A 13,682-nucleotide genomic window follows, 5' to 3' on the forward strand; every position below is an offset into this window, starting at 1 on the left:
ATTTTATAAATTGAAAACTTGACAATTTTTTTGGAGAGAAATTATTTGGAAAGAAACATGTAAGCAAATACTAGAGCTGTACTTTCAGGAAGTACTAAACACACTAGTTTAAGATTGAAACATTATTATAGAAGATAATACTAGTTTACTCTTTACTCTTCGCTCAGATCTACACCATGTTGAGTTTGCTACAAATATTGACTATTATTAAAACTGAGTTTGGGGGCTGTGATGATATCTCAGTGTTAAAGAATGTTTGCCTAGCACCTGTGAGGCACTGGGTTCGATCCTCACCACCACATAAAAATAAGTGAATAAAATATAAGTATTGTGACTGTGTCCATCTACAACTAAAAAATGGGAGAAAAAAACAAATAAACTGAATTTTAATTCAAGATGAACTTATACCTGCCTCTCTCTCACTCATTCTAGAAAGAAAAAAAGAAAGAAAGAGAGAGAGAGAGAGAGAGAGGGGGGGGGGAGGAAGGAAGGAAGGAAGGAAGGAAGGAAGGAAGGAAGGAAGGAAGGAAGGAAGGAAGGAAGGAAGGAAGGAAGACCAACTCACTGACTGACACTCACAAATATTATCACCAACAAGACTGAACAATAATAAGAACAGAGAATATTATCCCTAGGCCCTTTCACATAGATGGTACAGTGATCCTAAAGATAAATTTATTGGTTGATTTATCCACAAAGGTAATAGGTAGGCAGTAAATTTTTTAAAATTTGATTCAGTTTATAATTGAAGATCAGCTAAGACAAGGAGAAAATTGAGAAAAATAAAGAATGGAATGCATAATTAAAAAGAGCAACTACAACATTCATTGCTCTTATTCCCATTCATTTTTTGCTATTCACACATGATGGGAAAAATGTATTCTTACATAGATTTATAAAACATATAATATGTATTTTGAGGAAATTTCTTGAAAATCCACTGCTATTAATCTTATAAAAGTTACTTTTTCAGAAAAAGATCCTCAGTAGAATATCTATATTCAGATTATTACATTTCAAATTTAAAAAGATGAAATAGTCCTCAGGCCATCAAAACAAATTATGATTTGGTAAGTGTAATCCCATATATTAAATTCAAATTTAAGGTTTTTTTCTTTTAAAGAGATTTATTTAATCAACTCCACAAACTCGTATAATCTTTAGACTTCAAAAGTCCCTAAATTTTTTTTAATTTGCTCAGTAAGAGGCAAGGTTAATTACATTTGCTTAAGACTCATTTTGAAATAGTAAAATAGTTTAAAATAAAAGGGAGCAATCACTATGGCAAGCAACCTAAAAATGTCACATAAAAAATGAGAACACAAAAACAATACCCAAACATGACCTTCTGTATGTGAGTCACATATTTCCTCTAGAACTCTGTTCTTCATAAAGAAGGGGCAATGGTGGGTCAGGGGAAACTGGTTACTGTGGAAAGATGCAGGAGGGATAAGAGGAGTGGTATGTAGTTGAAGAATGAAGAAGAGGAAATTCAGACAGTGATTTGGGCACATGACCCAATTAACCTCAGTCTTGGCATATGTTGCTAGTTAACAACAATATACACAGCTTCATAAAAATAGGGCCTTTATTATCTTGAATTTACCACTATAAACACAAAGTCAGAGGCTTATTTTGTAATCCATTTCACATGTTTTCTTTATCTCTCCATTTTTTCCTCTCTCTTTTTTAATTCAAAATTTTGTTTGGTTCTAACTTTGAGCCTGGAACCTTATGCCAGGGACTGGAGATGCAAAAGTGACAGACATGTAGGTACTCCTGCTGTCACAGAATTGAGACTGTTAACAGAGACACAGGCCCACTGGAAACTATAATATAGTGTGTCAGGTAGCATGAGAGCAAGTAGGAGGTAAGTACCTAGGCCAAAATTAGTGGCTAAGTTGAAAAAGTTTGAATCCAGAGTAAGAGGCTATGGGATGGAAGAGGGAGCAGACAGCAGAGAGATCTCAGAACAGTTCTCAAAGAGGGTAGCTCTGTCTTCAAGTAGGCATTTCAAACAATGGTAAGGATGATGTTTTGGGATGCCATAATGAAGAAAAGTGTTACTTTTTGTTACTTATCTAGTTTTACTGAGAGGTAAGTCAGAAATGGTGGATGCTGTGCAAGCACACACCCCATCCCACATAACTTTTTAATGTCCTTACATGGAAAATTATACAAATGGGAAATCCCATTTATAATAATCTGAGCTCAGAATCTAACTCCATTTTACATATAATCACAAAGTAAAATTTTGTGTAATTTTAATTTTAAATTTTGTTGTTGTTGTTTTTTTAAGGAATGCTTTTACCCAGTAAAATAAATTGAGGGAATGCTGTGCCTTCTTTTGTTCAAAATTTATGAAGAACCATTCACAGTGGTGGAAAATCATTTCAACAGTGGAAACCCAGCTTAAAGTAACAGTTACCCAAATCATAAGTGGTAGTATTATTGCACACTCTGTCACATACAAGTGAAAGAGAGATCTGAAATTTCATTGACTAGAATTAAGAACTAAATAATGGGACACAGGAATTTCAATGGGTTTCATTTATATGGATTGCTTAAAACATGTCATATTACTTATTTAAAATATTTATAACAATGAAAAATTTACAATTGTTATGGTTTGGACCTGAAATATCCCCCAAAGTCTCATGTGTTCAGGGGCTTTTAGGAAATAACTGGAGCTGACTTCATTACTAGATTAATCCATTGATAGCTGAAGGGACAACTGGGAAGTGGGACCTAGCTGGAGGAAGTATGTCAATGTGGGAGTACCTTGGAAGGGTTTACCTTCTCCCTGGTTTCTCTCTCCTTCTTGATGCCATGAGCAGAGCAGCTTTCCTCTACCATAATGTTTTACTTCACCTTAGGCCCCAAACAAGGGAGCGGCTGGCCATGGGACTGAAAACTTTGAAACCATAAAGTAATTTGAAAAGGTATAAAGAAACCATACCCAGAATATTAACCAGTCATCTATATAAATGCATTAAAAGAAATATGCTCTTTCTTTTCATACTAAGTCTTGAAAATTCAGTGTGCATTTTATCCTTAAAGCACATTTCAATTTGGGTTAACCACATTTTAAGTACTTAACGGTCACGTGTGGCTAGTCTCAACCCTATGGAACAGTACAGCTCTGAAGCATCCAGATTTATCAACCGAAACTAGGTTTTCTGTTAAGAATTAGTGCAGAAGTCATTCTATTTGATAACTCCCATCCTGAAGAATGGCTAAATTTATTAATATCTTAAGAAATTGACAAAAGCCCTAACTTCAGAAGAAAAGAGAAAATGTGGTTTCTGGTTCCAATGCAAAAATTCTGTATGTCAGATATGCTACCTACCTAATTTACCCTCAGTATCAATATTCACTGATACCCTATCATAAAGGTGCTTATTTGGTATTGCTCGTATGATTTTTTTACTTGAAAAAATTGGTGTTATATGACAGGTTTCATCATTTGGAGTTCTTATGAATGCATTCATTCCTCTCTACTGATATTTAAACAGTCCCATGACATGTTTACAGAACTTACAGGTGTCAGCTCAGCCTGTTCTTCTGTGAAGTCAATATGACGCTTGGCCTGCTTGCGGGGACATCTCAGAGAAATAGCATGCTGTGAAAATGGAGGAAGGAAGAAAATGATAGGTAAAGGAGGTGAAAAGGGCAGCTCTCCTTGTCATGCAGAAAGAAAAAAGGATCACTGAAATGAAACAAAAGAGTAATGAAACAAAAGAGTAATGAAAAGTTACATGCAATTACCTTAGATTCTTTTATGCAAAAATTAGAGATTGGGACCAAATGATCCTAAGCCTTAATAATTTATGAATCATCTCCCTCTACCCCTGGACAATACAACTTATGGGAGAATTGTGCACAAACATCGTGTCCAATACCAATTCAGGCTGACAAACTTTAATTTGGCTTTGACCACGGTTTGGCAGCACTCTTCACCTCTACTCCTCACTCCGCCAAATCATCCTTTCATACCCTGTTCTGAGTTCTTCAAGCTTGTAGCTTCTCCCTTCCCCCTTGTCACATGAGCTCACTTCCCCCCATTACTAAGGAAATCACATCCATCATGAGGATCTTATCACTAAAGTAAACTCTGGAACTAAATCCATATTCTTTCTCATATCTTCCCCCAGTTCTATATAAATAGCCTCCCCACCCACCAATATCTAACAATAACAAAACCAAGCATATCCCAGATTTTACTCATTCTTCCTCCAACATGAGTCTCTGATACTCAATGAGGCCAGCCCATTAAGGGTGAGGGCACAGGGGGGAAAAAAAAAGTTTCCTGGTTAAACTAGTATTTTCTCCTCTGTACTACCAATTTTCCTGAATTCATGGTCTAAAGCTCCTCCACCTTTTAGCTACTCACTTATCTCATAATTTCCTGAAATAATTTTTTTTCTGAAGCCTTTATCCTTTGAATTGTAATGCATTCTATAATTCATTGTCAAAGTCTTTAATGATCTTTCAACCAAAAAAGGTTTGTCTTTCCTATCATAGTACTTGCCACACTCTATAGAAATCCCTTGTTTGGTTTCAATTCTATACCATTCTTTCTCACATGCTAGATCATCCTAAGGACACTGTAAATTATGATCTCTTACAGTCCAGTGCCTTGCCTAGGCTCTCAAATATTTATGGAATGTATGGATAACTATTCCTGCTAGGCTTTCCTGCAACATGCTTGGTCAGATCAAAACAGTTTTTGCTTTTCCATCTCTAAATGTTCTCATTACACATGTTCTACAGCATGTTTCAACTGCTAGATCAAGAGGAGACCTATCAAACCTATATTGCCAATATCCTTATCCTTAGGACAAAGAAACTGAAGTTTAAGGGCTAAAAGGTCACAACAAATGCAACCAATTCTCAAATGGTTCAGGAAAAAATGTATACATACAAGGAATGAGTAAATGTGGCAAAATGTTAAAATTGGTGGAGCTGGTTAATAAATTTCATGAGTTCTTTCTATTATTCTTTCAAGTTTTTGTAAGCTTCACAGTTAAATCTAAAGTATTCTAAAAGAGATGACTGACTACCATTTTGAACAGTATAATGGAACATTATATAGTTACTAAAATTCAATATATTATTATAAAAACTATGTTGTAAAGGGACAAAAATACAAAATAAAACACACAAAGAGTAGAAATTAATTTCTGCTATTACATTAAAGAGATGAAAATGAAAAAAAAACAGACTGGTTTATTTCATGTTAATTAGGTTCCTTTTCTACAAGGTACCTAATACTTAAATAAACGATCTATCCCAAACCTAATCTTTACCTACTCTTTATCATATCCTAGTCTAAAACATGTAGGAAAAATGAATTCAAGGATCAATTCTCCACATAAATTTTGCTCTTAACTTTCTCAGTTCCAACAACTTTCATTTGTGCTATAAAGTTATCAGATTCTGTATCAATCTTTCAAAATTTTCCCACAAATCTTGGTAAAATAAGTTATGGATAACCTCTTTCTACAACCAAATGCTAACTTAAGATGAAGTATCATTTGCCAGCCAGAATCCTTGGGGTAGGAATGGGAGGGTACATATTGAAAAGCATTGATTGAAACACAAGAGCCAAACCATTATCAAGAAATGCTTTGTACAAAAGGAGTGGCTACAAATAAAATACTTCCTCATGAGGGTGAATTACAATCAGAGAAAAGAAGTGGAGGTTTGTGTACCCACTGTTTCAGTAAAAGAGATGTACATTCATCTGTTACTGACACATATGTATTTTAAACAAGTGTTCTGTTGACAATAAGCATAGCATGACAAAAAATGCAGATCCTGGAAATGGAGTGCCTGGGTTCAAGCCCCAGCATGGCCATTTACTGACATTTACTGACAATGTGATTTTGGAGTTAACTGTTTAACCTGTTTATTCATGTGTCAAATAAAGGTAAAAATAGCATTTATATATCATATAAGCGTTAAATGATAACTCTAAAAACAGGAAACTGTCACCCCTCATTTAAATTTTATTTAAGACTTAATTTATTCCATTCTTAAATTTTAACCCAAAACATTAAAAAATATACCAAAACACCACAAGATGGGGGTGTTGCTGCATAGATCTCTTTCCCTTTTTTTCTCCTGTCCATGAAGTTCTGTCTTTAGATCTCCCACTGAGAACGCTGGCCAGTATTCTCATCTGGATTCCCCTTCAATTCTCTGATGAAGCAGCATGATATGGTGGCATGAGGTCTACAATCAAAGGTTGCTATGTTCAAATCCTAGGGCAGATTATGTAGTCACTCTCTGCCTCATTTCCATACACTGTGTTTGGCAAAATTAGTGTGGTAAGACATGCAAAACCCAATGCTTGGCACAGAATAAGCACTCAGTAAAGCTGCTTCTATTGTTTTGTATTTCCCCCTCTTTTCTCTTTTTAATGTTTGAATGTTTTTAAAATAATTTTATATTTTAGAGACCCGATCAACTTTAAAAACCCATGAATATATTTCTATTCTTGTTCAAAACAAACAAAAAAGGTTCTTTACCAGTTTTCCACAAACCCCAAACAAAACAGACCTAAAATCAAATAAAGTCATTTTATTTCTGCAGAGAAGCGAAAAATGTAGATTCCCAAGAAATACACATAATGTGAGTTAGAGCATATATGCCAGTGCTGACAGAAAGTATATATGAAAAATGCTCTTGTGAACTAGATTTTCCCCCAGATTAACCAAATCTTCAGTCTCTTCTTTCATCTGATAGCTATTTCTTCTGCTGTTAAATTCACTAGGCCAGTCAAATTGGAATTTAACACCAAGTTGGTACACATGAAAAAATTTCAGTGAAGCCATGAGAAAGGTTGCTACAAGAAAAAAAAAAAAAATCAATGTGTAACTCCAATCATTCAGATGTGTAGGACTTCTGAAGCTTTCAGAAAGTCCTGTGCTCCTTCCTATCCAGTTACTACTTCAGAGCATTAAGATTATGCTTGCTAAGAATAATTTGGGGCTTTGAAGCTAGTGGGCTCACACCCCATGTGCTATGAAACACAACTGCTGTTTTTCTCTTAATACCTCAAAATTTCTACACAAATTTTCTGTTGAAATACAAGGTGAAGTGGAGCAGTTGCACTGAAGCTATGATATACACTGTTGTATCACATCATAAACTTTAATACTGACTACTTTTTCATATTTAAAACCCCTCTACATATACGGAAAAAAGTTATAATTTCAAAATTTTTAATAGCTCAGGCACTAGGCAATTTTTTCCCATTATAATATAACAAATCACCAAGTTATTTTTTAAGATACAGCAAAACCTTTTGAATCTATTATAAAAATTTTAATAGCTTTAAAAAGTCTTTTCATTTAAAAAATACATTTTCATATATAAAATTCCGAATTCTAGGGAATCATTAAGGGGTAAACAAATATAAAGATATATTCCAGTATTAACTTTCAATCTATAAATATTATTTTATAGGGAATTTATAATATGCAATTATCACTTAAATTATCAAACAGCTTGTGCTGTTGTCTCATTGAAAAGTATGTTTTATTAACATGAATAAAAGTGCCAAAATGAGTAGATTAACTGCAATCTATATTTCACATTGGCTGAAAAATAAAGTGCCTTTATTAGAATTTATTTCAAGTACAATGAATCGTACAATGAATTCTAATTTTAAAAGACCTAACAAATTATCATTATTGCTGGTGGACTTCAAAAGAATATTGACTGAAATTATCCTGTATTTCACTTTTAAGTGTATCTGTGGAGAGTAATTTTATACTAAAATAACTCCTAATATTTAGAAAATAATCATTTTTAACAATCAACTAATATTAAAATTTTTATTAAAAACCAATAAACAGAATGTTGTGGCTATGAAATTCAAATATAGACTTCTCAGTTACTTGATCTACTTTATCTTTTCAGTCTTAGCTTGAATGGAATAATGTATGTGACATTAGAATGCATTCATACTTTTCAATGAGACAACAGCACAAGCTGTTTGATAATTTAAGTGATAATTGCATATCTAGATAGAGATGGTATTTGCCTGGTGGAAGTGAAGGTGGTAAGCAGTGGTCAGACAGGATATATTCTGAGTAAAGCCAGTAGTATTTGCTGCTGGATCAGAAAGGAGGTGAAAGAAAAATATAAGCAGATAAAAGACATGGCAAGTATCTGATGAAATTAAAAGATGAAACAGTCATTAACTGAGATGTGGGAGAAGCAAGTATGGAGAAAAAGATCAGGGTTTCAGGTTTAGATCAGGACATCCAAACAGAGACACTGATTAGAAGTGGAATGAATACACCTGGAGTTCAGGGGAAAGATGCGGGCTAAAGATACCTGTATTTTCTTGAATCTAAGATAACTTGATGAATAACTTAAAAGTGTTAACACAATACACTTCACACAATACACTCTTATTTGGGGCATTGCTAACAGGTCTGATAGATGCATTCTGATTTCAGGATGTGATTGCTTAACCACGGCACTGTGTTAGGCCAGATTTTTTTTTTCCAGTTATAGATGAAAACATAATATCTTTTTTTTTACCTTTGTTTTTATTTATTTATTTTTATATGGTGCTGAAGATCAAACCCAGGGCCTCGCATGTGCTAGGTGAGTGCTCTACCACTGAGCCACAACCCCAGCCTCAGATAATTCTTTTATGTATGGGCTGTCCTATGTACTGTAGGATGTCAACAGAATCTCTGGCCTCTACCCATCAGATGTCAGTAGTACTCTCCTATCATGGGCAACCAAAAATATTGAATGTCTTTTGAGGGACAAAGAGCCTCTAGTTGGGAACCACTGCTTTAATGGGTTCAAATAAAGTAAAGGAAGGCACAAGAAGTGTCTTAAAAGAAATTTAAAATTAAAATTTGGAGTTGTCAGTACACATGGATGAGATCAGGAGGAGTACATATAGATAGAAAAGTAGCCTAAGAACTGTGCCTTGGGGTACTCCATAGTCAAGAGTTTATAGATATGAAGAGGTGAATAACAATGGCGATTTTTGGAAGCTAGAAAGCATTTACCTGAGAGGTAACTAACTTAGCAGACCCAAGAAATATGAATGCTGAGCCAGCACTGAAGAAAAGTAAAGTATCACCTCAATGTATATCATGTAACCTCAAAAATCCCCCAAAGTGTCAGCAGAAGTGACAGTGGGACTAAAGCAGGAAGACCCTTTACTTGCCCATTGGCAGTGGTCTCAGTTGGCTGATAATCACTCACAGAAATCCAACAGACCTCTGCTTAGTATGGGGTTCACTCAGTTCTGCAGAAAGAAAAAGAGAATGCTGGCATGCTAGCATTAAATACACCATCTTCAGAGGGAGTTCACACTACCCAGCAGGGGCCTTTTTTGAGTCCACAAGTGACAGCTCCTCATAAAGGACAAGAGACTATATGGGCAAATGCAAAAATCACACTGCCCGGAGAAACTTCATGCTCCATGGGAACCAGTAGAATCTTTTAACAGCCAATGAGGACAAGTTCCAGGGCTCCTAAGGGACATGTTCATGCTCATCGACAAGCATTACACTGTACACCAGGAAGTCAAGTTCTGCATCTTCTCATAGGCTTATATGGTTCTTCACGAACAGTCTTCCTGGTCTACCTAAACTTAGTAATCAGGGGTCCATTTTGTAATAAACACTATTATCTGGAGACATTCTATACTTAATTCCAATCCAGTATGTTTCCAGGAGAGAACACCAAGAAAAGGAAAAACCCCAAAAAATTTTCATGAAAAATTAGGGCTCAGATCTACTGTTAACTTTTTACCTCGAGCAATGATTCTTAAATGATTTTGTCCTTCAGGGAACATTTTTAGTTGTTACAACTAGAGGGGAGTATGTACTACTGGCACCTAGATAGTAGAGGACAAGGATGCAGCTAAACGTCCTACCAAGACCAGGCAGACCCTCACAAGAGAAAATGCCAATAGTGCTAATGGTTGAGAAACCCTGATCTAGAAAGATCAGATGAAGTTCATATACTGAACACTGAGGATCACCTCATGTCTAAACCCTTTTTTCTCTAAACACTAGCAGTGAGGCATATGTCCTCTGTGCAGGAGACTGAAGAATCTTCTCTGCAGAAGGTTGCCACTCTGGAAAAAAAACAACTAAATAATCCTACAGACTACAAAAACAAAACAAACACCCCACTCCAAATAAACAAATAAAAAAAAAAAAACACAAAAAGAACAAACCAGAAACTAAAGATGAAATTAACAGAACACTAAACTTGTTTGATGCAAGTGAGAGATTTAATCAACAGGGATAAAATTTAGAATTACAACAGTGATAAACACACAAAAATTTAATTATTTTATAAATCTAAAGATAATTATGAATTTTAGGGAAAGCAAAATGAGGTTTCAAAAAGGAGATGTAAGAGATTACAGTTTAAAAGCAAATTACAAATACATAATCATAACAAAAACAATGAATAGTGACCCTATCAAAATACACTGTGAGAATGGAGGAACAGAAGTACAAGGAGTTGTCTAAAGACAACTATATTCTCATTTTCCAGAGCAAGAAGTCAGCAGACAATACACATAATGGGAAAAGTCAGGAAATAGTGACGTAAGTGTGGATTTAATGGTAAGAAGTTAAATACTGTAAGAACTAGTTAAAATAGTAGGAAAGCGCTTATCTCTGGGAATAGAATATGATGTGTTAGTATAACAAGTTTTTTGTAACAAATCTCAAAGAGCTATTTGATTTTAAAATGCTCTTATAGAACTATTTAACTCTATGCATGGAAAACCAATTACTTTTTTTTAAACTGTACTTGCAAAAAATAAAAATAGTATTTGCATTTGAGGATAACTGGATATATGGGTTTGGGATCTATAGAGCTGTCCCAATTTACTTGATTTGAATCAGAACAGAGCAGACCTCCCCCCAAAAAAAACACATTAAATCAAGTTCCAGGCTTGTTAAATCACTTTTCTATCCCCTCTGGGTGAGGCAAAAGAACAGGCCAGATGAGACTTTTAAGTCCTTTGCCTGCTTATTCACCAAACCTTATTAAAAGTATTATATTAAACATAACAACATTGAATGCTAGTGTCCTTGCCCATGGATATCACTAGATACCATTTGAAATATGTTTGCTGGGAGAAAGGGATTTTTCACTTTTTACTTCTTTTGTCCTTACATAGTTTGAACTTTTTTGAGTGTATTTTACAGACAGAAAGATAAACACACGTTAGAATATCCTTAATAATTAGTTTATAATCTGTCCTCATGCATCTTGACTCAATTCAACATACAGGATAAAGAGTAATAAAGAAAACGTATCTGCAATAAAATATTGCTTAAATCTAAATAGATGTATCTAAAAGACAAGAAAATGACAAGTAACTGGTGCTAATTATATTTTTTGACTATTATAAAGCACAAACCAGTTTTCAAGTTCTCTATAGGTAATTAATATACCATGTAAAGTTTTAGTTTAAATAAATGAAAGCATATTCTTTAGATCGATATGATTTGCTAACTTTCTCAGCAAGAAAACTCAAATTTACCTCTAAACTGCCATGATTCATGTTTTTGAGCTCTACAGTACTAGAACAAAGCTAGGCCCATGAACAAATATACTAGGAGTTACTCACTTATGTAAATTAATCTAAATAATAAAATCAGCTAGGGAGAAAAAAAATCAATAATGTCACATAATAAGCATAAATTTTAAATTTTTCTATAATTCCTTAAACAATATTTTATAAGATTTAACCTGTTGATTTCCTTCTTGCTTTTTGTTACTCTGTAACAGAATTGTGATCTTCTTGATAAAAATGAATGAATTCTCCTTCACCAAACTCGGCTTTTGTTAAACTTATTGCAAATCCACTACATCACACTGACTCTTTGATAATAAAATGGGGTAAACCATGAAAACTAAAATCTTAGAGAACTACAATGGGGATGAATGTTTTTCTTATGTTCTCATTTAAATACATATGTTGAAAAGCAATTATCAACTTAGTAAATATTAGTGGCTTTGGAAATCACATTTCAATATTTTTTAATTACATGAAAATAACTGATATAAATTCAAGGACTTCAAAAAGTCAAAGAATGAAAAAAAAAGAAATTAAATGTTTTCAAAGTCATCTTTGTGACACAGCCATCACTGACAAGTTTTAAATGTAGAAGCATTAGAAAAGTTTAAACTTAATTTTTTAAAAAATAATTTCCCCCTTATTTAACTCTAAAATTCCAGGAAGAAAAAAATTCCATCCATTTACCTCAGTAATTGGCTGCCCCTGAGATGTCAAATCCAGTTCTTGAGGGCGTGTCACTTTATCAATATCCAAAGAATCCATGCTAGAGGCTGCAGACGTGATGCTAGAACGGGAGGAGTTACTAATAGAGCGAACTTCAGCATCACTCACTGTGCCTGCTGATGCGGTTCTTCTGTGCTGATTAGTTACTAAGGGCTTAGTATCTTCTAGTAGAGATTGCTGAGCAGCCTCGTCCATGCTCAAGGAGGCCTGTTCTAATTGTGCAGTGATGTCATCTAGAGAGTAGTTAGCATGAGAAGGTTTAGTTATCCTATTAGATGAAGAAGATAATCCTTTCAAGGTGCCATGTTTTGATGTATGTCGGTTAGCAGGTAATTTCTGAGTAGTTTTTGTTTCTGTGACTTGACGCTTACTATTTCCTGAACCAATACTGTTGAGCTCCTGTTCTATAGAGCAAAGATCGGCCATCAGGGCATCCAGATCAACAGTCTCTCCCTGATTCAGAGCTTCTGCAAAGAACACACATTTCCAGAACACGCTTAATCAGGATTTATACATTCCATTATAAATCAGTTAAATATGGGGGAAGAAGCAAAAGAATTCATCCCATTGGGTCTTAAGCTAAACAAAGTATTGCCAATAGTCTGCTTGTTTTAAATTCCAAAAGAAATCTTTAGAAGAAACTAGTCCACATTTTAAGATCTCTAGTAATCGAGGGGAATAAAGTTAAAGTTCAAAGGCAAAAATCTTAACATTGTTCCATGGTTTTACCCACATCATCCATAATAACTTTTCACCACAGGTTTTAATAGGCTATTAATATGATTAATGCCCAGGTAAAGATGTTAATACCAAAAGAACTAGGGGCGTAAAAAGGGAAGTTTTAAAAGTCTAAAAAATAATTACAGATTGGAATGTCAATAAACTTGACTAGGTAGAATATATCAAATAAAAGCCACAGGGGCTGATTTTAAAATTATTAATAAATAGTTTCATTGGATTTTAATCAAGTGAGAAAACAACAATGGAATTAAATATGCTGGGGGGGGGTCCATCTAAGTATGTATTTTGCCAAGTACTAATAAATCAACTGGAATACTATTTTAGTTATGTTCCAGTCAGTCTTTTTTCTGTGATAATCTCAATTAGTAATACACACAAATCAAGAAACATAGAACTTAGTAAGGTTACACATAGTTTTTATATTTGGAACTGTCGCTGTATTATTCCCACATTATACAGGTTAATATACTATTTTACACTTAGTTACATCTTACCATTCAAGTTGTATATGGAGAAACGATAAGAAAAATTGGCCATGTTTGTTTCCTGGCGAAGAGGAGATCTTTTCACTGGTTCTATGGGTTTGTCAGAATCCAAAGTCTTTAAAAATAAAGTTTAATAAGTCATA

The 13,682-nt window shown here is 34.3% G+C and overlaps 1 protein-coding gene across 8 annotated transcripts in view; it reads right to left on the reverse strand.

Annotated features, from left to right (window-relative positions):
- The window catches only part of Raph1 (Ras association (RalGDS/AF-6) and pleckstrin homology domains 1), a 100,506-nt gene that overhangs the window by 44,011 nt on the left and 42,813 nt on the right, over nt 1-13,682 (reverse strand). For 5 of the 8 annotated variants that reach the window (XM_040294735.2, XM_021733101.3, XM_021733100.3 and 2 more), the window contains exons 3-5: nt 13,549-13,654; nt 12,275-12,780; nt 3,542-3,622 (exon numbers count right to left, since the gene is read on the reverse strand). In XM_040294735.2, coding sequence (XP_040150669.2) covers nt 3,542-3,622; nt 12,275-12,780; nt 13,549-13,654 — 693 coding nt within the window. The remainder of the gene's footprint in view (nt 1-3,541; nt 3,623-12,274; nt 12,781-13,548; nt 13,655-13,682) is intronic. The other 3 variants (XM_005335082.5, XM_040294736.2, XM_021733102.3) reach the window with 1 other exon arrangement.

Source organism: Ictidomys tridecemlineatus, chromosome 7 (assembly GCF_052094955.1).
Source record: "Ictidomys tridecemlineatus isolate mIctTri1 chromosome 7, mIctTri1.hap1, whole genome shotgun sequence".
NCBI classification, from domain to species: Eukaryota; Metazoa; Chordata; class Mammalia; order Rodentia; family Sciuridae; genus Ictidomys; species Ictidomys tridecemlineatus.